This window comes from Echiichthys vipera (genome assembly GCF_963691815.1).
Source record: "Echiichthys vipera genome assembly, chromosome: 18".
NCBI lineage: Eukaryota > Metazoa > Chordata > Actinopteri > Perciformes > Trachinidae > Echiichthys > Echiichthys vipera.
This window is the reverse complement of record NC_139843.1, coordinates 2,303,047-2,329,133: the sequence shown is the minus strand read 5'-3', so window position 1 is coordinate 2,329,133 and position 26,087 is coordinate 2,303,047. Positions and strand designations below refer to the sequence as shown.

Sequence of the window (26,087 nt, the reverse complement as noted above, 5' to 3'; positions counted from 1 at the left end):
AGCCCAAATACGAGCCTAAATTAGGCCTCTCTCTCTCGCAATGAGCAATAAATCAACGAGTGGCATGATAACTTTTAATGAGCTCCAGAACTTCTTCAGCCGCAGTCACTTCCATGTTCCCTGTGTTTCCCTGGTGTCCCTCTGTCACAGAGGTGTCACTGCGGTGCGTCTGTCTCCACTGAGCCTCTCTCTGCCTCCTGTAATGAGGAGTTCACCCTCGTCCGGTGTCGTGTCCGTCACTCGTCAGCAGCACGGTCTCTGTGCGGGGAGGAGGACCCCTGGAGTTACCCAGAGTGCAGCAGGAGAGTCCTGTGAGGAGCAGCTTAGAGGACACGCTAGCTGAGATTTGGAGACGTAAAAACAAAGATGGAGTTGGTTTCGAAGGTCGAAGGACCGCGGTGAACCACTTCACCTGAGAGAGCCGCTGTGACACAGGAGCAACTAATCACCAACGAGTTCAAACAGACTCAGAGACAATTTGATTTATCGTTTCTGGTTGTTTTGTTTCTTTATTGTGGATATTTTTAAATGTCTTCCTGTTCTCGTGTGAAATATTCTTTAGAAATAAACGATTATTGATCTTTTAAAAGGTTGTTCTTTCATTTTTATTCCATTATCATCATATCAGTTCAAAAAGGTCTCAAAACGGCAAAATTATCGCTTCTCGCAATAATTTCTAGGACGATTTATGGCCCAACAGCGACACGGTGGAGTGGTGGTTAGCACTGTTGCCTCACAACGAGAGGGTTCCTGGTTTGAACCCCGGCTGGGGCCCTTCTGTGTGGAGTTTGCATGTTGTCCCCGTGTGTGCGTGGGTTTTCTCCGGGTTCTCCGGTTTCCTCCCACAGTCCAAAGACGTGCAGGTGTTCGGTTCATTGATGACTCTAAATCACCCGTAGGTGTGAATGGTTGTCTGTCTCTGTTCGTCTCTATGTGTCCTGTGATAGACTGGCGTCCTGTCCAGGGTGGACCCCGCCTCACACCTGATGTCAGATGGGATCAGCTCCAGCCCCCCACGACCCCGACAGGGACAAGAGGCTGAAGATGAATGAATGAATTATCGCCCAGGGACACGTGTTCTGGTGTCAGGCCGGTCCTGATCAACTTAAACAAATGAAATGCATCTTTTCATTCCTGAAACAGTTTCTTTCTTCCTCGTAATTTGATGTTTTTCCACACAATCGTTCTTTAAATGTGGAGCCTGAGTCTAAACCCCCTCAGGGAAGTTTCAGCCTATACATCTGGAAAAGCGTCCAGAGCTGACCCACTTCTCCTTCTTCTTCTTCCCCTCTTTCTTCTGTTCCCTTCCTCCCCCTGCAGCCATCTCACTGCCTTCAGCAGGGTTCGTGCAGGTGCTGGAAATCCTTAAAAATGCAAAACAAAAAGCTGTAGAATTAGAATTAAAATTGAGGAGCTGCAGTCGCTCTACCGCACCGTTGTGACCAAAAGAGAGCTGAGGAAGGCAAAGCTCTGGATCTACCGCTCAGTCCTGGTTCCTACCCTCACCTGTGGTCATGAAAGCTGGGTCAGGACCCAAAGAACCAGGTCCAGGTCAGGACCCAAAGAACCAGGTCCAGGTCCAAGTGTCTGAAATGTGTTTCCTCAGGAGGGGGTCTGGAGTCTCCCTTAGAGAGAGGGGGAGAAGTTCAGCATCCGTGAGGAACTCGGAGTAGAGCCGCTGCTCCTTTGCGTTGAAAGGAGCCAGTTGAGGTGGTTCAGGATCATCTGGTAAGGATGAACCCTGGGCGCCTCCTTAGGGAGGTGTTCCAGGCACGTCCAGCTGGGAGGAGGCCTCGGGGAAGACCCAGGACCAGGTGGAGAGATTAGATCTCCACACTGGCCTGGGAACGCCTCAGGATCCCCCAGTTAGAGCTGGTTAATGTGGCCCGGGAAAGGGAAGTTTGGGGTCCCCTGCTAAAGCTGCTGCCTCTGAGACACGACCCCGGATAAGAGGCTGAAGATGAGATGAGATTTCTCATTCTTCTGGTGTTAAGAAACAGTTTTTAGTCGTTTATAACATAATTCCATCTTTTTAAACAGGATTTTAATGAATAAAAAAAGTGAAATAATCATTTTTAATATCTATATGTTGTCATAGAAACATGTAATTCACCACAAATGCCTTTAAAGGTGCTGGAAAGCTTGAAAAAGGACCTGGAAAGTGTTTGAATTTGACCTTGGAGAAGGTGAATGAATGAACCCAGTGCTTCTCTGCATGTCTCTGCATCTACAGAGCGGAGTCCAAACCCCCTCAGGGACGTTTCAGCCCATACATCTGGAACAACGTCCAGAGCTGACCCACTTCTTCTTCTTCTTCTTCTCCTTCCTCGCCCTGCAGCCATCTCACTTCCTCCACACTGCCAAAGCAACCGGTGGCGCGTACTGAAATGCGTCTCCCCTTTCAGCGTGTTTCCTTTCTTTTCACAGAGGGAACCGAACCCCGGAGTGAGGCGCACCGGCTGGTGACCCGCGCTCGGCTCGCAGGGCCCCGGACGACTGGACGGAGTGAAGTGGCTTTGATTTCTTTCTTTCTTCTTCTTTTTTTTTTGGGTCAGCTGTTTGGAGGAAGTTCAGGCTGCAAGTTCCTGCATGTCACCTTCTTTGTGTACATACATTCATACGTGTGTGTGTGTGTGTGTGTGTGTGTGTGTGTGTGTGTGTGTGTGTGTGTGCTTCCCCTGTCATTGTGATTCAGGGTCTCCGCACATTGTGAGCATAGCAGAGATCCTTAGATCTGCCTGCTCATGTCTAACTTTATTGCCGCCTGGAGTGGGCTTCTCTCTCTCTCTCTCTCTCTCTCTCTCTCTCTCTCTCTCTCTCTCTCTCTCTCTCTCCTCTCTCTCTCTCTTGCAGTGGAGTTGAGGGGGTTGACCAATTGCCAGCAGCTGTTGCTCATTTCACAATGGTCCCGCCCATACAGTGCTGAGGCTGGCAGTGTAGCCGCTCCGCACTAGATGAGCAGCAGCAGAGCTCCCAACTTAGAGGTCTGCGTTACACTCATCATGAAGGAAAGACTGGAGACGGGAGAAGACGGCAGATGATCCTCCACCGGTGAGAGGACACACACACACACACACACACACACACACACAGGTTTCTTTACTTTATCCTTTCTGTTTTCTGTTGGAAGAGCTTTGGATACACACACACACACCAGAGAGTAGAGTCTGAAGAGAGACTGAGTCATGGTTTTGTCACAGTCTGATGCATGTGTGTGTGTGTGTGTGTGTGTGTGTGTGTGTGTTCTTCCCCCTCTCACATTGTGACTCTTTGTCAACCGCTGATTTTATCACTTTTATGAGGTTAATCTAAAGTAGGTCTCTCTGCTCGTGTGTGTGTAAAAACATCACTTCCCCTGCATGTGTGTGTGTTATCAGAGGCACGGCAGCTGAGTTTATCACTGGATCACCGCAACACATTCTTTCCATTCCCCCCTCGTTTAGCCTCAACCGTGAGCCCCTCGGTCTGGGAAACCGCATCACCCACCCTGTCATCAGTGGCGTTATTATTCTTTTCCCTGATTCACACAGTTATCAAGTGAGGATAGACGCACGGAGGGAAGCAGCTCCACTCAGAGAGGAAGTTTAGAGAGAGCGAGCAGATTGCAGCGCCCGGCCTTGGGCTGTGTTTATAACTCTTACAAAGAGGTGAGAAGTGGAGAGGGGAGGTGCTCGGTGTGTGCGAATGTCTTCAACTTGTGCCGAGACCCTCTGGAGACCCACAGACAGGGCGGGCCGAATGAGAAGCAGCTTCCTGTGGAGGGTTGCAAGCTTCCTGCTTTTGTTGTCAACTGTTAACTGACCTCAGGTTGCTTTTCTTTTACTTCTTTTACTTCTTTTACTTCGTCAGCGTTGTTGCCTCTCCGCTCAGTGTGTGGATCTGATTCACATGTCTGTGTGAGGCCACTGTTTCCTCTTTTGTATCATGGGAGAACAGTGCGAGCAGGAAGTAGATGAATAAAAGCGGCACGCACGGAAAGGTATGAAGATTGTGACCCTGCACTTTGTGTTCGGGGGCATGAGAAAGGGCTCCATTAAAAAGGGATTATTCGGGACTCTGTTGACACTGAAAGATAAAGTTTCCCCTTCCATCCTGCCCCCCCGCCCCCTCTCTCTCTCTCTCTCTCTCTGAGTCTCTGCCCTCGTTCCAACTCTCTCTTTTTATCTCCCTCCCTCTGTAGTCGTGCTGAGAGAAGCCCGGAGTGGAGCCCAGATCCTGTTGTGGGCTAATTACATCCCCAACCATCGCAGACACCCCGCCCTCCCTTTCCCCGGTCGACCAAAAAGGGGAAAAAAGGACTGAACGCTTCCCCAGCATCCTCCTCTGCCTCCTCATGTTCCTGCAGGCGGAGAGGAGGACAGGGCGAGCGCACAGCCTGCTGGCCGCGGGCACGCGCTTCTTGACGGGGAGGCTGGTGCTCGGCGCGTTGACCGTGGGCTCCCTGCTGTGTGTCTACATCCTGTGTGTGAACCTGGAGAGGCCTCTGTCCTGGTCCATGGTGCCTCTGAAACACTTCCGTGGCTTCGCACTGGGAGCGAGCAGGTGAGCGAGGGGGCGACACCTGCTCTGGTCCAGGGATTGTGTACGGACGAGGAAGTGATATGTGATCTGTTCTTTATTGTTCGGGTGCAGGGACGCGTTAGATGTGACGGGAAACACCAGCCTCTTTAGCCCCGTTTCACTTGTGTGCGCCTCTCCCCGTGCAGGAACAGCTTGTTGAAGCCCAACAATTAACCCCAACAGTTAGCCTGAAGCCCCGACAGTTAGCCTGAAGCCCAACAGTTAGCCCGACAGTGGGCCTGGCAGTCCGACAGTTAGTCTGAAGCCCGACAGTTAGCCTGATGCTCAGCAGTTAGCTTGACAGTCCGACTGTTAGCCTGACTGCCTGAATCCCCACAGTTAGCCCGAGACTTAGCCTGAATCCCCACAGTTAGCCTGACAATTAGCCTGAATCCCCACAGTTAGCCTGAATCCCCACAGTTAGCCCGAGAGTTAGCCTGAATCCCCACAGTTAACCTGACAGTTAGCCTGAATCCCCACAGTTAGCCCGACGGTTAACCTTCCAGTCTGGACCTGGGTCAGGCTCGTTTCCCAGCTTAAGCGTGACGAATGCTGAACCACGTTGAAGTTGTTTTTTGGGAACAAATCAACCCAACAGTTAAGTCAGACTAATGGAAAATAAGCCTGGCTCATTTCATTAATCCTGTCGAGCACTGAAGGTGAGTTTTGGAGGAGGAAGTGTTCCTGAACGTGGCTGCCCGGGTCAGCGGTGAACAGTAACTAAGGCCTCTGTCACACATTAACCCGTGAGGACGAGTTTCCTGATGCCACAGTGTTTCAGGAATGTTCTTAGACTTGAACTCAGTCACTCGGCACTAATCCTGCATCTCCTGAAGATGCTCACACTTCACGTTCTGCCAGGTGAACTGTTTACAGCAGCAGGACAGTGAGACTAAACCTAAAGTGAGGACACCAGGGCGTTTATTTCACATTAGCATTCTGTCTGCGTGAATCACTTCCTGCGTCCAACGGCTCCTCCGCTGAAGTCCAAACTAAAGGGTGAAAAGCCCAGAAACAGGAAGTGAAAGTGGGACACGAGAGCAGCGGGGAAGGTTCACAATGGACCAAATATTCGATGTGAGGACTTTGCTTAAAAACCGTACTCCATTAATGCTGACGTGCAACTTCACCAATGTTCAAACCAGAGAAATGTCTAAAGTGCCCTCTAGGAGCATAAACGTGTGCTAAAGTGTCCTCTAGGAACCAAAACGTGTGCTAAAGTGCCCTCTAGGAGCATAAACGTGTGCTAAAGTGTCCTCTAGGAGCCAAAACATGTGCTAAAGTGTCCTCTAGGAGCATAAACGTGTGCTAAAGTGTCCTCTAGGAGCCAAAACATGTGCTAAAGTGTCCTCTAGGAGCCAAAACGTGTGCTAAAGTGTCCTCTAGGAGCCAAAACACGTGCTAAAGTGTCCTCTAGGAGCCAAAACGTGTGCTAAAGTGCCCTCTAGGAGCATAAACGTGTGCTAAAGTGTCCTCTAGGAGCATAAACGTGTACTAAAGTGTCCTCTAGGAACCAAAACGTGTGCTAAAGTGCCCTCTAGGAGCATAAACGTGTGCTAAAGTGTCCTCTAGGAGCCAAAACATGTGCTAAAGTGTCCTCTAGGAGCCAAAACGTGTGCTAAAGTGTCCTCTAGGAGCCAAAACACGTGCTAAAGTGTCCTCTAGGAGCCAAAACGTGTGCTAAAGTGCCCTCTAGGAGCATAAACGTGTGCTAAAGTGTCCTCTAGGAGCATAAACGTGTGCTAAAGTGTCCTCTAGGAGCCAAAACGTGTGCTAAAGTGTCCTCTAGGAGCCAAAACGTGTGCTAAAGTGTCCTCTAGGAGCCAAAACATGTGCTAAAGTGTCCTCTAGGAGCATAAACATTTGCTAAAGTACTTTCTAAAAGCCGAAACGTGTGCTAAAGTGTCCTCTAGGAGCCAAAACGTGTGCTAAAGTGTCCTCTAGGAGCCAAAACGTGTGCTAAAGTGCCCTCTTCAGTGGCGAGGACGCGCTTTTCGTGCCTTTTTATTCCTTTTCGCCCCTGCCATTCATAAACTGCACATTATAGCTTTCTTTTGGACCTTTCAGCTGCGTCTGGCTGTCGTCTTTAACCCTCCACCCCTCCCCCTCCCCCGTACACGTCTCATAAAGCTACTGACAAACTTTTATCTGCAGAGGAACAGATTGAAAGGCCTCTGCATCGTTAGGACTGCGTGGGTCTTTATCAGATTGTGGTCGGTGCAGGGAAGCGCATGACATCACCTTTTTCCAACTCTGCCCATTTAAAACCAGGGGGATAAAGTGCGAAACACCCCAAACTTGGCTCCGGCTGTAAAACATTTGCTCCTGTGGAACTTCATTGTTACGAATAAGGAGCTTAGACGCCTCCGTCGTTGTTTACTTTAAAATCAAATGAGCTTAAAAACCTGGAAACGTGTTTTAGTCCCAGAAAGGAGGTCAGTGAAAGGAGCCGGGGGGGGAAGGGTTAAACTTTTTACATCATGAGTTGTATGAAAAGTCCCGTGTTTTATTTTGGGAACCAGCATTTATTCCTCCTCTCGTCGTATCATTGTGGTTTTAACAAAGGAGCCACTCTGCGCTCGGCCTCACTGATGGAAAACAGCCCCTGGAGCTGCTCCCTGAACACGCGTGTGTGTGTGTGTGTGTGTGTGTGTGTGTGTGTGTGTGTGTGTGTGTGTGTGTCTGTGTCTGTGTGTGTGTGTGAAACGTCAGTTTTTGTTCTAACGGAGGGCGCTCCAGGTTTAAGAGCCAGCAAGTGCAGATAAAATGCGTTAATTCAGAGGGAAATAAACTCATATTTTGTCAGTTTCAGACACTAAATGTTGAGTTTGGACTCTTATTTTAAAAGCAGCTCCTTCATTTGAACGTGTGGGTAAAAAGACCCTCTGCACTTCCACAGTGTGACTCATTTTTCATGTTTTAATGAACTCTGGATCCTTATTTTAAAAAATAAATTTAATTCCCATGATTCTATTGTGACGGCACACTGTGAATATTAAAATACATCAATGTTAAATATGATTTTAGGTACAAAACTTAACATGAATCTGTAGATTTTAGTGGGAAAATATTAAAAATTAGAACAATCGGAGGAAATAAACTTAAGGAATGTAATTATTATTATTATTAATTAGTAATTATTGTAATTTTTCATCACAATAATCACCTCCTAACCCTTACTGTTGCTGTGCGAGGTAAATAACCTGCCACAATAATCAAATAAAATCATAATATCTTTCTTTTTTACGCTGCATCCTTCAAAACCAAACGCACAAATAAATAAATAAGATATTTATTCAATTAAGAAATGAATAAAAGGACCGAAAAAATGTGCTCAAGTGTGTTGTTATTTAGTTATTCTCTCCAAACTCTCCAAACCCAAATGAAATACAAACAGGATGTGGTCTCCCTGACTTCCTGTCCTCTCCGCTGCTGAACCTTTGATCTTTTAACAGGTTCCAGTTCAGATCAGCTGCTTTGATGCTGATGTTTGCGCCTCGTTTCTGGGTTTTTACGAGGTTTCCTTCCTGCTGAGAGGGACATCAGCTGCCTCGCGTGTGACAGGAGGACGATAAAGAGTCAATGATCTACAGACTTCTTTTCTTTAGAGCTTTAAAGACCATTTTGTGTGCAACGTAAGTGCCCTTAAAGAGCCAAAACTTGTGCTAAAGTGTCCTCTAGGAGCATAAACGTGTGCTATAGTGTCCTCTAGGAGCCAAAACTTGTGCTAAAGTGCCCTCTAGGAGCCTAAACGTGTGTTAAAGTGTTCTCTAGGAGCCAAAACATGTGCTAAAGTGCCCTCTAGAAGCCAAAACATGTGCTAAAGTGACCTCTAGGAGCCAAAACATGTGCTAAAGTGCCCTCTAGAAGCCAAAACATGTGCTAAAGTGCCCTCTAGGAGCCAAAACATGTGCTAAAGTGCCCTCTAGAAGCCAAAACATGTGCTAAAGTGCCCTCTAGGAGCTAAAACCTGTGCTAAAGTGCCCTCTAGGAGCCAAAACATGTGCTAAAGTGTTCTCTAGGAGCCAAAACATGTACTGAAGTGCCCTCTAGAAGCCAAAACGTGTGCTAAAGTGCCCTCTAGGAGCCAAAACGTGTGCTAAAGTGTCCTCTAGGAGCCAAAACATGTGCTAAAGTGCCCTCTAGGAGCCAAAACATGTGCTAAAGTGTTCTCTAGGAGCCAAAACATGTGCTAAAGTGCCCTCTAGAAGCCAAAACGTGTGCTAAAGTGACCTCTAGGAGCCAAAACATGTGTTAAAGTGCCCTCTAGGAGCCAAAACATGTGCTAAAGTGTCCTCTAGGAACCTAAACGTGTGCTAAAGTGCCCTCTAGGAACCAAAACATGTGCTAAAGTGCCCTCTAGGAACCAAAACGTGTGCTAAAGTGCCCTCTTCGGTGGCGAAAATGCGCTTATTGTGCCTTTTTATTCCTATGCGCTCCTGCCCTTCAAAACTCTGTGCACGCCACTGCACATTATAGCTTCTTTTCTGCTGCGTCTGGCGTCGTCTTCCACCCTCCCCCCTCCCCTGCACACGTTTCATGAAGCTACTGAGAAACTTTTATCTGGCGAGGAACAGATGAAGCTCGGCAGAACCTTGAGTCGGTTGAGAAAAGCACACAGACCTCTAATAACAACCGCTCCCTTCTCTACCACTGTAATGTTGGAGTCATAAATCGTTCTGTCAGACGTGATGGACGTGTTATTGTGTGGGACGCAAATAGCTTCATTAAATGTTGGTTCACCCGGATCGTGAGCCACAGGCGCGTCCTGGCAACAGCTCTTCTGTCTGCAGAGATGAAATCAGTCCCTCTGCAGTTAGAACGCACTTAGTGTAGTTTCTATGAGACGCATTATAGTTCTGTCTGTCTTTGTGTGTGTGTCTGTGTGTGTGTGTGTGGGTGTGTGTGTGTGTGTCTGTGTGTGTGTGTGTGGGTGTGTGTGTGTGTCTGTCTGTCTGTCTGTGTGTGTATCTCTTTCCATACATTTCTGTATGAGGTGTGAGGGTGGAGGTGTGAGGGTGGACGTGAGGATGGAGGTGTGAGGGTGGAGGTGTGAGGGTGGACGTGAGGGTGGAGGTGTGAGGGTGGAGGTGTGAGGGTGGAGGTGTGAGGGCGGAGGTGTGAGGATTGAGGTGTGAGGGTGGTGGTGAAGGTGTGAGGGTGGAGGTGTGAGGGTGGAGGTATGAGGGTGGAGGTGTGAGGGTGGTGGTGAAGGTGTGAGGGTGGAGGCGTGAGGGTGGAGGTGTGAGGGTGGAGGTGTGAGGACGGAGGTGTGAGGGTGGAGGTGTGAGGGTGCAGGTGTGAGGGTGCAGGTGTGATGGTGGAGGTGTGGTGGAGGTGTGAGGGTGGGTGTGAGGGTGGAGGTGTGAGGACGGAGGTGTGAGGGTGGTGGTGAAGGTGTGAGGACGGAGGTGTGAGGGTGGGTGTGAGGGCGGAGGTGTTAGGACGGAGGTGTGAGGGTGGTGGTGAAGGTGTGAGGGTGGAGGTGTGAGGGTGGTGGTGGAGGTGTGAGGGTGGAGGTGTGAGGGTGGTGGTGGAGGTGTGAGGGCGGAGGTGTGAGGGTGCAGGTGTGATGGTGGAGTTGTGGTGAAGGTGTGAGGGTGGAGGTGTGAGGGTGGAGGTGTGAGGGTGGTGGTGAAGGTGTGAGGGTGGAGGTGTGAGGGTGGGTGTGAGGGCGGAGGTGTGAGGACGGAGGTGTGAGGTTGGAGGTGTGAGGGTGCAGGTGTGAGGGCGGAGGTGTGAGGGTGTGAGGGTGGAGGTGTGAGGGTGGTGGTGGAGGTGTGAGGGCGGAGGTGTGAGGGTGCAGGTGTGAGGGTGGAGGTGTGAGGGTGGAGGTGTGAGGGTGGGTGTGAGGACGGAGGTGTGAGGGTGGTGGTGGAGGTGTGAGGGTGGAGGTGTGAGGGTGGTGGTGGAGGTGTGAGGGTGGTGGTGAAGGTGTGAGGGTGGAGATGTGAGGATGGAGGTGTGAGGGCGGAGGTGTGAGGGTGGAGGTGTTAGGGTGGAGGTGTGGTGGTGGAGGTGTGAGGGTGGAGGTGTTAGGGTGGAGGTGTGGTGGTGGAGGTGTGAGGGTGGAGATGTGAGGATGGAGGTGTGAGGGTGGAGGTGTGAGGGTGGAGATGTGAGGATTGAGGTGTGAGGGTGGTGGTGAAGGTGTGAGGGTGGAGGCGTGAGGGTGGAGGTGTGAGGGTGGAGGTGTGAGGACGGAGGTGTGAGGGTGCAGGTGTGGGGGTGCAGGTGTGATGGTGGAGGTGTGGTGGAGGTGTGAGGGTGGGTGTGAGGGTGGAGGTGTGAGGACGGAGGTGTGAGGGTGGGTGTGAGGGCGGAGGTGTGAGGACGGAGGTGTGAGGGTGGTGGTGGAGGTGTGAGGGCGGTGGTGTGAGGGTGGAGCTGTGAGGGTGCAGGTGTGAGGGTGGTGGTGGAGGTGTGAGGGCGGAGGTGTGAGGGTGGAGGTGTGGTGGTGGAGGTGTGCGAGTGGAGGTGTGGAGGTGTAAGGGTGGGTGTGAGGGTGGAGGTGTTAGGGTGGAGGGTTGAGGGTGGGTGTGAGGATGGAGGTGTGAGGGCGGAGGTGTGAGGATTGAGGTGTGAGGGTGGTGGTGAAGGTGTGAGGGTGGAGGCGTGAGGGTGGAGGTGTGAGGGTGGTGGTGGAGGTGTGAGGGTGCAGGTGTGGTGGAGGTGTGAGGGTGGGTGTGAGGGTGGAGGTGTGAGGGTGTGAGGGTGGAGGTGGAGGTGTGAGGGTGGGTGTGAGGGTGGAGGTGTGAGGGTGCAGATGTGGATGTGAGGGTGGAGGTGTGGTGGTGTTCAGGTGATTTATCTCCAGCACTGACCTCCAGATCTCTTCTGTCTTCCCCAGCGGCCCACAAGACTCCGAGGACCCCCTTGACGGACGGAGCGGCGGTGCCCGGTGGACCCCTTCGCCCCCTGCACCCTCCACCCTCCGCCCTGCACCCTCCACCCTCCGTCCTGCACCCTCCACCCTCCACCCTGCACCCTCCACCCTCCACCCTGAGCTCCCTCCTGGAACCGTTCTGCACGAACGCACGCCGGCTCCATCTTCAAAAACTGCTGCACACAAACCAGCACCAGCAGACGGCGGTGTCCCGGGGGCCTCAGAGTCCAGTCCTCGGTCCGATGCCGTGGATGGAACCGGGACCAGGAGCGGCACCGAGGGCCCCACGCCGCCCAGCCATCGGCCCACACAGGCTGCCGTTCCAACAGAGCCTCCGTTCATCGGAGACACGTACACGAGTGAAGACACGCCGCCTCTAACAGTGAGTTCTGCACCAAGGCCCCAGAACACAAAAGCCCCTGTGTGTGTGAACTGCACATGTGATGATGGAAAAGTCATATTTATCATTTGTGGAATATTAGATTCTGTCTTTTCTGACTTCCCCGTCTGTTCCACTGCTTCCTCTTCTTATTTTTTATTTATTTTCACCTGGAAAACACTGTAAAACACTTCCAATCCCAAGACACAAGACCTCCAGCGTATACTGTTGTGCTGTGAGTGCACACAGATGAGTGCAGGTACCCGCTCCGCGTCATTGTCACACTTCTCCAGCGCTTTCTTGCAGTTGGTGAAAGTGTAGCCGGGGTTTTTCCGCAGTTTCATCAGGTAAAAACCACAGAGATTTAGTTTGATTGTTTTAAAACGGCTCAGTGGACTCTCATCACGTCCCTCCTTTAGCAAACATGACTCAGACTGGAGGGAACGGAGCGTTTGTCGGCAGCTGTGCGTGATAATGAAGTTCAGCAGTGATTCTCTGACGTCTTTTTAATCGTTTTTATCAAAACTAACACTCAACATCGATCGGATCAACTTATTTCGGCCTTTTCATGGGATTTGTTGACCGTACGAATAATATTAAAGGTTAAATCTGTAGATGTAGTGTAGTAGTGTTTCAAGATTGTAGCCGCAGCAACAAAAAAGAAGTCCAGCAGTGGGGTTGCCAGGTTGGTCAGACCCGGCCCAGTAGCTCCAGGAGACCGGAGTCTGTTTGAGCCTGTTTGAACCCGTCCCCTCCAGAAAATCAAAACAAGGATTAGAGGAGTTTGACTGACAGTTAGCGTTAGCCGTTAGCGTTAGCCATTCCAGCTAAGTGCAGATGAAAGTGATGTTAGCATCCAGGAGCAGCGTAGCCATGTGGGCGTGCGTTTGAATGGCGTTCCTCTCCTTTCTCTCAGTCCATGGAGTGAATGCTCTGCCTGACTCCCTCAGTTTGTTCAAGTAGAAGCAGAAAAAAGATCTTTGGGTTTATTTAATAATAATATAAATATTCATCATAGGGGGAAAACCATTGTGTGTCACACTTTGCCTCTGGTTTTGATCAGGCTGCGGATGGTGTCATCATAGGGCGGTTGCTCCGGTCGCACGGGTGGGGCGGCCTTTTCCAGGAAACGCCTCACAGAAAATAAAGTGATGTCTCCGTTGGCTCTGGCTCTGTTTCCTCCCACACTGAGTCTCTTTGTTGAGACGGTCGACTCAGGGAAAGGATGAGAAAACACACGACAGGCGTCCACAGGCAGCTCCGTGTCGCTGCAGACGCCTTTTTTAAGTTCAGTAAATGTTCATTCATCCAATCATCTTCAGCCTCTTGTCCCTGTCGGGGTCGCTGGGGGGCTGGAGCCGATCCCAGCTGACATCGGGCATGAGGCGGGGTCCACCCTGGACAGGACGCCAGTCTATCACAGGACACATAGAGACGAACAGAGACAGACAACCATTCACACCTACGGGTGATTTAGAGTCATCAATGAACCGAACACCTGCACGTCTTTGGACTGTGGGAGGAAACCGGAGAACCCGGAGAAAACCCACGCAGACACGGGGACAACAAGCACAGGCTGAGCAGAGAACCAGGGGCACGCAACACAGTTACCCAGATAAAGAGTCGTGTCATCCGCGTGTCTGGAACATTTTCCCGCTTCTGCCCACGTGTGGTTCTATATTTAACGCCTCAGCAAAAACGCGTGCATGTAGAGTTCATAATGAACCATCTCTCTGTGGATAGAGACTCTGGTCGTCGTCATGGTCGTTGTTGTTTTGCAGCCGTGTAATTATCCGGAGGTTAATCAGGAGCTTGTGCGACGGGCGGAGTGGAACTAATGACGCCGGCTCTGTAATAATCCTGTGGGACATAAATGCATGTTGCGGTTTGATAACAGCCCGGCCGTGTTCCCTGCCGCCCTCAGGACTGCGCAGACGGGGTCCGGAGCCGGGTCGCTGACACTGAGTTTGGGGGCAGGTTCCTGAAAGGCGTTCCCGTCCTGCAGCGGGCCGAACTCGCCACTCAGGAACAGTACCGGCGCCTGAGTCAGTACGCAGGAGCCCACGGCTGGGGAGGCATCGACTTCAACTGTGAGTTCTCTTTTATTTTTATTTTAACATTGACATCATTATTTTTTATTATTATTTTATTTTGATTGTTTAATTTCTGTATTTATTTTATTGTTATTATTATTATTTATTGTTGTTCTGTGTCGACAGCATTGGTGGAAACTCTGTCCGTCCTCAACTCTTCTGCGAACAGGAGGATGTTGGACGACTGGGAGCAGCGCGGCAACAAATCCACGTGCATCCGCTGCGCCGTGGTGGGGAACGGTGGGATACTGAAGGACTCAAAGAGAGGGAAGGAGATCGACGAGCATCACTACGTCTTCAGGTAGACGCTCACTCTGGTCCTGACGTGTAACCCTCAACGCTGCCCTCACAACCAACTGAGCCACAGTCGCCCACTTAAACCTCAAACATTAAAAGTGAGCCTCAAAGTCCTAAAAGAAGTGTTTGTGTCACACTGGCACGTCCGTGTGTCACACTGGCACGTCGGTGTGTCACACTGGCACGTCGGTGTGTCACACTGGCACGTCGGTGTGTCACACTGGGCATGGCTGGTGTGTCACACTGGCACGTCCGCGTGTAACACTGGGCACGTCCGTGTGTCACACTGGGCACGGCTGGTGTGTCACACTGGCACGGCTGTGTGTCACACTGGGCACGTCCGTGTGTCACACTGCCGCGTCCGTGTGTCACACTGGCACGTCCGTGTGTCACACTGGCACGTCCGTGTGTCACACTGGCACGTCCGTGTGTCACACTGGCACGGTCGTGTGTCACACTGGGCACGTCCGTGTGTCACACTGCCGCGTCCGTGTGTCACACTGGCACGGCGGGTGCGTCACACTGGCACGGTCGTGTGTCACACTGGGCACGTCCGTGTGTCACACTGCCGCATCCGTGTGTCACACTGGCACATCCGTGCGTCACACTGCCGCGTCCGTGTGTCACACTGGCACATCCGTGCGTCACACTGGCAAAGCGGGTGCGTCACACTGGCACGGCGGGTGTGTCACACTGGCACGGCTGGTGTGTCACACTGGCACGTCCGTGCGTCACACTGGCACGGTCGTGTGTCACACTGGGCACGTCCGTGTGTCACACTGCCGTGTCCGTGTGTCACACTGGGCACGGCTGGTGCGTCACACTGGGCACTGCCGTGTGACACACTGGCACGTCCGTGTGTCACACTGGCACGGCCGGTTTGTCACACTGGCACGGCTGGTGCGTCACACTGGGCACTGCCGTGTGACACACTGGCACGTCCGTGTGACACACTGGCACGTCCGTGTGTCACACTGGCGCGGCAGGTGTGTCTTTAAATAGTTAAAGTGTTCATGAACGCAGCGTTCTCATCTGCAGCACTGGCGTGTGTTGACTGATGGATCAAAGGATCATTAACAGGATGTTCATGTTTGCTCTGCTGTAACGTGTGTGTGTGTTTTCATGTGCGTGCGTTCACACCCGTGATCTCCAGGACCAACGGGGCGATCATTAAGGGTTTTGAGCAGGACGTGGGCTCCCGGACCACCCACTACACCTTCTCCACCAACACGCTGATGAACTCCATGAGGAGCTACGCGGGCGTCGGGTACAGAGGACCCCCGGTGTCTAACGTGAGTCTTTCCTCTGTGAAACAGTGAAACGGTGACACAGCAGAAGCAGGGTGCAGTCGAGTCACGGTCTCTCTCGCTCTCCAACAGGAAACACGGTACGTTTTCCTGCCGGATCACGACCGTGATTACCTGCTGATGAAGGCTGCAGCGACACACACCCGGGTGCAGAGAGGACCCGAGAGGAACAAAGAGTGAGCAGCATGAACACACTGTCCCCGTGGAGTTTGACTCTTTGGTCGATTAGAAACTCAACCTCTGAAACACTTCTTTGTGCTTGGTTTGAAATATCTCAACAAATATTAATAGATTAATCAATATCCTTTATTTAACCAGATAAAAAACTCTTTTCCTGGAGTGACCTGGCCAAGATGGCAGCACAAAAGCAGAATGGTTACACACAAAATCAAGAAAGTGGCATTAAGAGATTACACAATGCGGTGCCAAGATCCGATTGATCTCATTTCCCTGTCTTTGATAATGGTCCTGAACTCCTCCCAGAGTTAGGAGATGTGTCAATTTCAAGTCCTTCTGCACATAGTTTCAGGTAGACGGGGAGTTGGTTAGTTTCATTGCTTTAAAACTGCTCAGTCATCTCTTATCAAGTGCGTCCTGTAGCAAAAAGAAGGGGTGCATTTGGTGGCAGCTGTGTTTGTGATAATGAAGGAAGATGTTAGCGGTGGAACAGCGTGAGTCACTGATCAATCAATGAATCAATGTCCTTTATTTAACCAGGTCAAAAAAACTCACTGAGAGCGCACTCACACTGTCCTCCCGCACCGCGACCCGGACTTTAGGGTACTTGTCCCCCCTCCCTCTCCCCCCGCGCCCCAGCCCCGTTTGTACTCACACTACCAGGGCCGGCAAATGCTTCTTGCTGTCCATACGCCATCACGCCGTAACACGTCACACGCATTGATCGCGTGTGTGTGGCTTTGTTTCCAGATCTTTCCGTAGACCTCGGAGTTTTTGTGCGTCTTGTCGACTGTTTTTGAATCTTTTCATCGACCAAATCTGCAGTAAACACTCCACCTCCGCATCACACCAACGTGAACCTTTTTGTCCGCGCATTGGTCCGTCCTTCTATTTACATGTCCGAACAGGCGGACATAACGCTACTGCCGTAGGCCTCGTGCTCGTACACGTGCGCACGCTCGTGCTCATACATGTGCAAACGGCTCCGCTAAAGCCCACCTCTTTCAAGCGTGCCGTGGAGGGCCAGCTGGCTGCAGTTATGCGCGGAGCGGGTGCACTCACACTGCTTTAAGGTACTAGGCTTTAGCTGAAAAAACGGTTTTGGCCTCGGCCAGAAGGACAGTGTGAGTGCGCTCTGAGAAATGTAAAAGCAGTTCTGACTCTCTGGACCTGCATCTGTACGATGTTGTGAGAACTCAGACCATATCTGCTGAGGCTTCTACACGTGCGTGAACACAAATATGAAGGTAGAAGTGAAAGTGAATAGATTTCTAAATCAAAGTCAGCCAGTGTGAGAGTCTACGGACACACAAACATTGACAATGTGCGACGGCATATAAGGAGCAGTGATGCTCACGACAGCTGAAGCCAGTAATAAAAAAGGCAAAGCACCGTGGAAACAGGATCCACGTTCCTTTAAAAAGTGACCAGGAGCGTTCATAAAAAGCAGGTCTCCGTAGTCCAACAGCGGTAAAGACGTTTCCATGATCAAATGTTTTCCAATTTTCCAAGAAACCCAATTTTAACTTTAACAGCTTAGAAACTCTACTCATCATCTTCTCAGTTCTCATCGGTTCGAATGTGTGTAAGTATTTATAAGATGTGACCATTTCACTTTCAACCGCATGAAAAGTTGAAGGGAGCTACTTTCCATTTCAAAATAGCATCGTCGTTGATTCATCTGCAGTCAAACAGAACTGAACTGCAACAACTCAAGAGATTTTAAAGCGGGACAGATTATGAGGCAATGGACACAGATGTGTAAGAGCCCCCTGTCCGTGTCTACAGGAACCAGAAACCCAAACTTATAAGAGTCTCAACATTCTACTTTAGTCATCCGTAGTTGTTTTGCATCTCTTTGTTTTAAGTTTGGGACTCTTTTGCTCATTTTGTGGTTGTTTTGCATCTATTTTTAATCATTTCGCTTGTGTTTGGGGTCATTTTTGGATCGTTCGTGGACCGTATTTGGACGTTTTTTGGTCAGGCGGTCCTCGTCCACTGTAATTCGTGTGTGATCCGTGTATTTGCTACTGTAGAAGTTACGTCCAAAAGGAAATCAGGTGACGTAGCATTAGAGCGCCAAACTCCCCGTAAGGAGGAGGGTCGGGGTGGAGGATGGGTCCAAAACTCAGGACTTTGACCTGGAGGACCGGAGTTCAAGTCCTGGAAGAACTAAGAAAAAGTGTTATTAACTGTTCGTTAATGCTAATGACTGTATTAACAAATGTTAATTGATGTACTTAATCTTTATTTCAAAGTGTTGCCCCTTTACTTTTCGCAGTTTTATTTCTTAACTCTGAATTTGTTCTGCTTTTATTTGTGAAGCACTTTGTCCCAGTAGTTTTTAAAAGGTGCCAGTATGTAAATATTATCATTATTAATATCATATATTTCATCCCACAGTCCAACCAAGTACTTTGGAGAGGACGTGTCTGCAGAGAAGCTGAAGATGTACTTCCCCGATTTCATCCGCTACCTCCGCAACAGGTGAGCCAGCGATCCTGGGAGCGGGCGAACACATGAACGCAGACTGAGCTGCTGTGGGAGGAGACGACCGTATGTTCTGTGCATGAGAAGAGTCCCTACACACAAAACAAAGCAGCAACAGCGTAGTTAGTGAAGCCAGAGTTTATTAAAAGAGTGTTTTAAAGACTTACCTACTGGCCCCTGTACCAGCTCCTCTCATAGTAAAGTCCATTACAGTGGAAGGAGCCTATTGGTGCTTTGTTGTGTGTGTAGGGACTCTTCTCATGCTGCTGCAGAGGTTTGCTGTTATTTTCAGCAGCATTAGTGGTTAAAAAAGACCTTTTAATGCCACCGTGCTGCCCCGAGCTAACCACTGTTAGCCACCTCCGGCTGTTACAGTTGTGACATGAAAAAAACTGTCTCGATGGCTTATTCGATGAGTGCAAGTGTCAGAACTACGCTTTAAACAGTGATTGAAAAGTTGACAGAGAGAGAAGAGACGACCGTATGTTCTGTTCATGTGCAACTTCCAACCACCGCACATTCATTTACGTTGTGACTTTGTTCTTGTTCCAGATTCCTTCGTTCGAATGCTCTGAAAACCAAATACAAGAACATTTACCGTCCGTCGACAGGTGCAGTGATGCTGCTGGCTGCGCTGCACACCTGCGACCAGGTGGGACTCCTCATCACTGTGTTTCCATGCTACTGTCAGTCAGCTGTTTACTTTGGGACGAGGCCGCACACGTCTGATAGCGTGAGAATGTTTTCACCCTCAGAAGTTGGCCTTGTAAATGCACGTATCTCTGGTTTTGTGCCAGCTATCATGCGCTGCCAGGGACTGACTCAGACCCAGGAAATAAGTAGTTGTCCTTTTGCCGTGCCAACTGTTTATGATTTATTTATGCAAATGATGTCATCGCTGTCAGAGCGTGTTTCCCAACCTGTCTGTGGGATAGGAAGGAAGTCTGCTGCGGAGTCGAGTCCAAACACGACATGAAAAGTCATGAAATGTCTGTTTTTTTAAAGGTTATCAGATGACAGAATCTCTTTTATCCTGACTGCGGTTTTGTGTTTCTTTCGTTGATGAAGGTGAGTGCGTACGGCTTCATGACGCCGGACTATAAGAACTACTCCGACCACTACTACGACAACATCTACCACCCGGTGGGCTTCTTCATCAACCACGACCTGCGTCTGGAGATGACGCTGTGGCAGCAGCTGCACCAGGCCGGCCTCATACGACTCTACATGCACAAGTGAACTCAGGGCGACCGCGGCGGCACGACATTGTCCGAGCACGACTTAAGGGCGTGGCCAAAGGGAGACAGGAAGTCCGAAGATGGACGACTTTCATCTCAAAGTGTTCGTGACTCTCTGAGCGGAGCAAAACAGAAAACAGGAGGAGTTTTCTTTTTATGAAGGAGACAATTCATTCAGCATGAAGATTTATTTTTAAGTAATTTTTATATATTTTAATTTGTTCTCGTTGGAAACATGTTTTTGGTGATTTGCAGATCAAACTAGGTCCAAAAATCAAGTTTAAATAACAAAAATTGATTTAAAACATTTTGGTTCAGACTGAAAAACTCAACAATCAGATGAGTCGGCGTTAAATTTGGTACAAACATTCAGTCCCCAGAGGATGAATCTTTGGATATCCAGATTTTTTTAGCTAGCATCATCATCTGATTTCATTTGTGCAATACTTTATTACCAAATATCTCCAAATCTTACAACGTTCCCATCAGCCTCTGCTACTTTTAGTGCTAATGAGCAAATGTAAGCATGCTAACGCGCTGTTAGCACCGTCATAGTGGGCTGTTGCAATGCTAACGTTAGCGTTTAACGGGAGCGTACCCATGTTCCCCGGTCTGTTATTTTTTTACACAATCAGTGCTGAATTCCCCGGCAAGTAGGCCTATGTAGACCCTAACCGTAACCTCTAACCCTGGCCCTAACCGTGACCCCTAACCCTGACCCTAACCGTGACCCCTAACCCTGGCCCTAACCGTAACCCCTAACCCTGGCCCTAACCGTACCCTAACCCTGGCCCTAACCGTAACCCCTAACCCTGGCCCTAACCGTGACCCCTAACCCTGGCCCTAACCGTAACCCCTAACCCTGGCCCTAACCGTGACCCCTAACCCTGGCCCTAACCGTAACCCCTAACCCTGGCCCTAACCGTCACCTCTAACCCTGGCTCTAACCGTCACCCCTAACCCTTGCCCTAACCGTAACCCCTAACCCTGGCCCTAACACTGCCCCCTTACCCTGGCCCCAAACCGTAACCCCTAACCCTTGCCCTAACCGTGACCCCTAACCCTGGCCCTAACCGTAACCCCTAACCCTGGCCCTAACCGTAACCCCTAACCCTGGCCCTAACCGTAACCCCTAACCCTGGCCCTAACCGTAACCCCTAACCCTGGCCCTAACCGTCACCTCTAACCCTGGCCCTAACCGTAACCCCTAACCCTGGCCCTAACCGTAACCTCTAACCCTAACATAATGCTGAATTAAATACGCGAAGGCAGAGGCTTATGTGACCGGGGAACAGAGGGACGACCCCCATTCAACTCACTGTGTCATCGTTGGGTCAGAGCGATCGAGTTTGAAGAACTTGAGTTTAAACTCAGACGAATCAGAAATGTCGGTCAAAGCCAGCGTCATCGGCAGATCCATCAAAATCAAATGAACACTGGTATAAAATGAGCTTGACACAGTCTGTTTATATTGTGCCGATACAAGGCGAGCAGTTGTTATTGCTCCCATGTGCAGCATTAGCTAGAAGCACCACAGTGCCTTAAAGGGGTCGTTTGGATTATTTGAAGTGTGGTTGTACTCATCCACAGCACAGACCGTATAAATAATGGACGTAGCGTCTCCGTCTAAGTCCGTTCTCTCAACTTGATCCAATCGTCCTCGCCTACAGGAGTCTCCAGACTTGACTCCTCCTCATTTCCTCTGACCAAAAAAGGGCATGTATGTGACGTCGGGGGGAGGGGCGAACGTCCATCTGGCTGACGTTTACCTCAGAGGAGAAGTGAGGGCCAGAGGCTAGCTGTCACTCAAGAGGCCACGCCCCTAATTATTCATTAACTTTAACCTCCAATAAAATAAAAATCCCATGGACACTCGGAGAACTGACACTATTGGCACTTCCTCATTGGATCAACCAGGAAGTGGCTGTGGTGGGGGATTGATCCACAGTCATTGAGTCACATACAGTAGATGGCGGTTTGCCCGCCCCCACTTTGAACCAAAGTCTCACAATAAAACGAGCAAACTCACGATCAACGCAGCAGTGGACCAGCAAGTCTGTTCTGTGAGTTCACGTGACTGTTTTTGTCAGTGGAGTCTGGTGGTTTTGACGAGAGCGTAGAGCGGCTTCACTTCCTCCTGTGTAAACTTAAACACGACTGAAAGGTAGAGTAGAGAAAATATTCCAAATATAGCGCACGCTTAAACTGATATAAAGATTAAAAACCACCAAGATCCAATCTCTGCCTCATGCCTGGGCTCGAGTCCACCATTTTGAAGTCTTGCACTCTTGCTCAAGTTGCTCCTGGCTGCTGATTATGGATCCGTTGTATGTAACGTTGCCTAAACTCTCCGTATTGATCAGTTTGACGTTAGAGGATCTTGCTCATAGACCCCTCCTTACCTCCTTAATCACTACATTAGCATTGGAGAGACGCTACGCCCTGTCGTGGTCTTGAACAGGACTCGATTTGCCCTGGACTCTGGTGTTGGCAGACGGCCTAAATGCTGACTCATGCACAAAAGTGATTTCGCACCACTGACAAGCAACAAAGTGCTCGTGACTCCGTCAAACTCAGGAAATATGGCGTTGTCGTGCCAACCGTGTAGATCTCACTCAGACATCACTGTCAAAGCTTGTTTTTCACACGTGTCTGTGGTCGGAAAGTACGCTGAGGATGATTCAAGCTGAGGAGTCGATGTATTTATGTATAAATGTGTGTTTTTAAGGTTTCAGAGTGACGTTTACACGCTGCTGCAAACTTAAGGTGAAATTCTGGCGTGAAATCATCCCAGGGTCTTTTTCTGCACTTACATCCATCAAATGAGAGTCGCTAACAGCCGGACGTGGCTAACAGTGATTAGCTCGGGGCAGTACGGTGAAGGCATTCAAAGGTCTTTTTTAACCACTAATGCTGCTGAAAATAACAGCAAACCTCTGCAGCAGCAGGAGAAGAGTCCCTACACACACAACAAAGCAGCAACAGTGTAGTTAGTGAAGCCAGAGTTTATTAAAAGAGTGTTTTAAAGACTTACCTACTGGCCCCTGTACCAGCTCCTCTCATAGTAAAGTCCATTACAGTGGAAGGAGCCCATTGGTGCTTTGTTGTGTGTGTAGGGACTCTTCTCATGCTGCTGCAGAGGTTTGCTGTTATTTTCAGCAGCATTAGTGGTTAAAAAAGACCTTTGAATGCCTTCACCGTGCTGCCCTGAGCTACGTCCGGCTGTTAGCGACTCTCTAACAGAACTGTTTCGATGGCTTATTTGATGAGTGCAAGTGTGAGACTTACGCTTTAAACAGTGATTGAAAAGTTGACACAGCAGTTTTCTCCTTTGCCCCAAATTCAGCAAATCACCAAAAACATGTTTACGACGTCGTCGAGTTCGGAGCGTATCGTACAATCAGATCTCTGGCTGTGGTTTCTTGTTACTGCGTGATTCAGTGTGTGTCGACAAGGGACAAGACTGCAATTGAGTTGGCCTCTCGCTTAAAATACCCCGTCTCCCGCCCTGAATAGACGCTCGGAGCGCTGCTGGCAGTGACCGAGGTCGTCTCTGACATTTACTCCAGATCATGTTCCCCCCTGTGAGTCTGAGCGTCTGAGTGTGTTTTACTGTGGAAGGTAACACTGAGCGTGACTTCAGCACCGGACGCTGTAGTTTTAAGGGACTTAATTTATTTTTTCTTGTGTTTTTTAAGCATGAAAGTGTCTTTTTTACCACGTTGTGATGCTGAGAACACTGTGTGGGCTCTACTGGACGTTCAGTGCCTTTCTTTAATAAATGTGAATCAGCGTTTGGATGAAGCATCGTGGCTGAGGTGGAAAACGTCTGAGGCGATTCAGGACGTTTCCACGACAACACAAGCGAGAGAGTCGGTGGCATCTTCACTCTGTGTTTGGATGTCGGGGACGAGGACTTCAGCCTCTCTGACCCGAGTCAAAGTTGCTCCAGATTTACTGTTCGTAGGCGTCACATCCTCGATGTCACAGATGCGTTTTATTGTAATGAACAGCAGTTAAATAATAATGTAGACGGAGAGGAACCAAAGACGAATCAGGGAACATGTGTGATTAACGTTTATATCTGTGTAATATGGAATCAGTGCATATTCAGACACAGTGATGCAGTCATCTGACAAACTGGATCATGTGTTTTTTTTACAGAGTGTAAAAAGGGAACGAGGCCGTTACCGTGCAATTTCTAATTCTGACCTTTTAGAAAAAACCTGTATGAAATTAAACTGTGATTTTTATCTCAGTGGGTTTGTGATTCTTTTCTCGACAGGTTCGTAGTTTTGTGTAATTTCCCCAGAAATGGAAATATGACTGTAAAGTCTAAGGAAGAGTCGTGGAAAAGACTTTTTAATGAAGCACTAATTATAAGGACGATGGAGAGCGTTCAGTTGGGCCACATTAACCAGCTCTAACTGGGGGATCCTGAGGCGTTCCCAGGCCAGTGTGGAGATCTAATCTCTCCACCTGGTCCTGGGTCTTCCCCGAGGCCTCCTCCCAGCTGGACGTGCCTGGAGCACCTCCCTAGGGAGGCGCCCAGGGTTCATCCTTACCAGATGATCCTGAACCACCTCAACTGGCTCCTTTCAACGCAAAGGAGCAGCGGCTCTACTCCGAGTTCCTCACGGATGCTGAACTTCTCCCCCTCTCTCTAAGGGAGACTCCAGACCCCCTCCTGAGGAAACACATTTCACACGCTTGGACCTGGACCTGGTTCTTTGGGTCCTGACCTGGACCTGGTTCTTTGGGTCCTGACCCAGCTTTCATGACCACAGGTGAGGGTAGGAACCAGGACTGAGGGTAGATCCAGAGCTTTGCCTTCCTCAGCTCTCTTTTCATCACAACGGTGCGGTAGAGCGACTGCAGCTCCGCCCCCGCTGCTCCTCACTTTATTTCTGTTTGAAGCGTTAAAATCATCCCAGGGTCTTTTTCTGCAAATTTGGTCGTCAAATTATCCATCGAGACAGTTTAAGTCTTTAAAACACTCTTTTAATAAACTCTGGCTTCACTAACTACGCTGTTGCTGCTTTGTTGTGTGTGTAGGGACTCTTCTCATGCTGCTGCAGAGGTTTGCTGTTATTTTCAGCAGCATTAGTGGTTAAAAAAGACCTTTGAATGCCTTCACTGTGCTGCCCCGAGCTAATCACTGTTAGCCACGTCCGGTTGTTAGCCACTCTCCTGGATTTCTCCGTTAATTGTTGTTACACGAAAAAAACTGTCTCGATGGATTATTTGATGGATGTTAGTGCCAAACAAAGACCACGGGATGATTTTATGTTGGAATGACGCTTTAAGGCGTTTAAAAAATAAATACATTTTGGTCTATTTTGCTTCTATAACACGTCTTCTTTCAGACTAGTGGACAGAAAACATTTATTTCTCTACACTATGTCTGTAGATTTCTCTTAAATTCACCAAAAGTTAGCATATCATAAAGCCTCATTTGCATATTCAAACATAACATTTCATAAAACTTGATGTCAATAATCATCCGGAGACGTTAAAGCTGTATTTTCCCTGTCACTGATGTCATATTACGTAACTCTTGTTAATACGATGACTCTGCAATACTTTTTATTGGTCACAACATCCAACAGGAAGCAGAAACACAGACCCTGCAAAAGGTCGAGACCGTTAACGTACGTTTGCGCTCTGTTTTACGTCGCTGCCGTAGTGGAACTGTATCTTCAGAGTGCAGCTGCGTTCACACATCCTCTTTCAGTTTCAGCAGGAAAACAGAGATCATGGGTAAATCATGAGCTGACAGCTGGTCTCACACTCCTTTGAGTCCTGATCCGCACAGAGAAAAGAGCAGGTTTAGGTGGACGTGGTACGCGGGGCCTCTCTGTGACACTCTGGAGCCCACATTAACCACGACACTCCTCCGGTTTCTCCTTCTTTGCCGTGTCTGAGAGGGAGACGCATGTAGAGCCAGATGTGCGAGGTGTGGTGTGGTGTGGCGTGGTCGGGGTGGGGGTGGGGGTGGGGGCTGCATTAGGAAGTTGCCCAGGCCATGACTCAGGCTTTGCAGCGTTGCCAAAATGTCTGGCAGCAGGACGTTACAACTACACACTGCAGCCGGTCGTTCCTGTAGGAAAAGTTAATTTTGGATCTTGTCACTCTGTGGTAACAAATGTGGGCTCTCCGTAAGAACAGGGACGGCTTCTAACACCTGCAGCATCACATTATGATTACAAAGTCACTGCAATCATCTAAATATATCAGTGTTAAAGGACTTACTGTTTGTGTCAGCAGGACTTAGAAAAACGTGTCCATGCCTTTCTCTTCAGCAGGCTCCACTACTGTAACTGTGTCTTTACAGGTCTCCATAAAAAGTCCATCAGACAGCTGCAGTTCATCCAGAACGCTGCTGCTGCTCCGTGTCCCCAGAGTCAGGACTAAACATGGGACAGGTCTGCTCTGTGTCCCCAGAGTCAGGACTAAACATGGGACAGGTCTGCTCTGTGTCCCGAGAGTCAGGACTAAACATGGGACAGGTCTGCTCTGTGTCCCCAGAGTCAGGACTAAACATGGGACAGGTCTGCTCTGTGTCCCCAGAGTCAGGACTAAACATGGGATAGGTCTGCTCCGTGTCCCCAGAGTCAGGACTAAACATGGGACAGGTCTGCTCTGTGTCCCCAGAGTCAG

The 26,087-nt window shown here is 49.6% G+C and overlaps 1 protein-coding gene across 1 annotated transcript; it reads left to right on the top strand.

The window, feature by feature from the left end:
• Positions 1-2,940: 2,940 nt before the first annotated feature.
• Positions 2,941-22,305, top strand: st6galnac (ST6 (alpha-N-acetyl-neuraminyl-2,3-beta-galactosyl-1,3)-N-acetylgalactosaminide alpha-2,6-sialyltransferase). The gene is made up of 10 exons (XM_083932513.1): positions 2,941-3,051; positions 4,181-4,542; positions 11,411-11,828; positions 13,750-13,915; positions 14,045-14,219; positions 15,369-15,507; positions 15,595-15,698; positions 18,103-18,186; positions 18,742-18,841; positions 19,258-22,305. The coding sequence occupies exons 2-10, from the start codon at positions 4,334-4,336 to the stop codon at positions 19,426-19,428; spliced, it is 1,566 nt and encodes a 521-aa protein (XP_083788639.1). The 5' UTR covers positions 2,941-3,051; positions 4,181-4,333; the 3' UTR covers positions 19,429-22,305.
• Positions 22,306-26,087: the final 3,782 nt, after the last annotated feature.

Coding starts and splice junctions, on each gene's coding strand:
- st6galnac (XM_083932513.1), top strand. CDS start 4,334: ATGTTCCTGCAGGCGGAGAGGAGGACAGGGCGAGCGCACAGCCTGCTG. Junction 14,220..15,368: donor GAGCATCACTACGTCTTCAG/GTAGACGCTCAC, acceptor CGTGATCTCCAG/GACCAACGGGGCGATCATTA. Junction 18,842..19,257: donor CGCTGCACACCTGCGACCAG/GTGGGACTCCTC, acceptor TCGTTGATGAAG/GTGAGTGCGTACGGCTTCAT.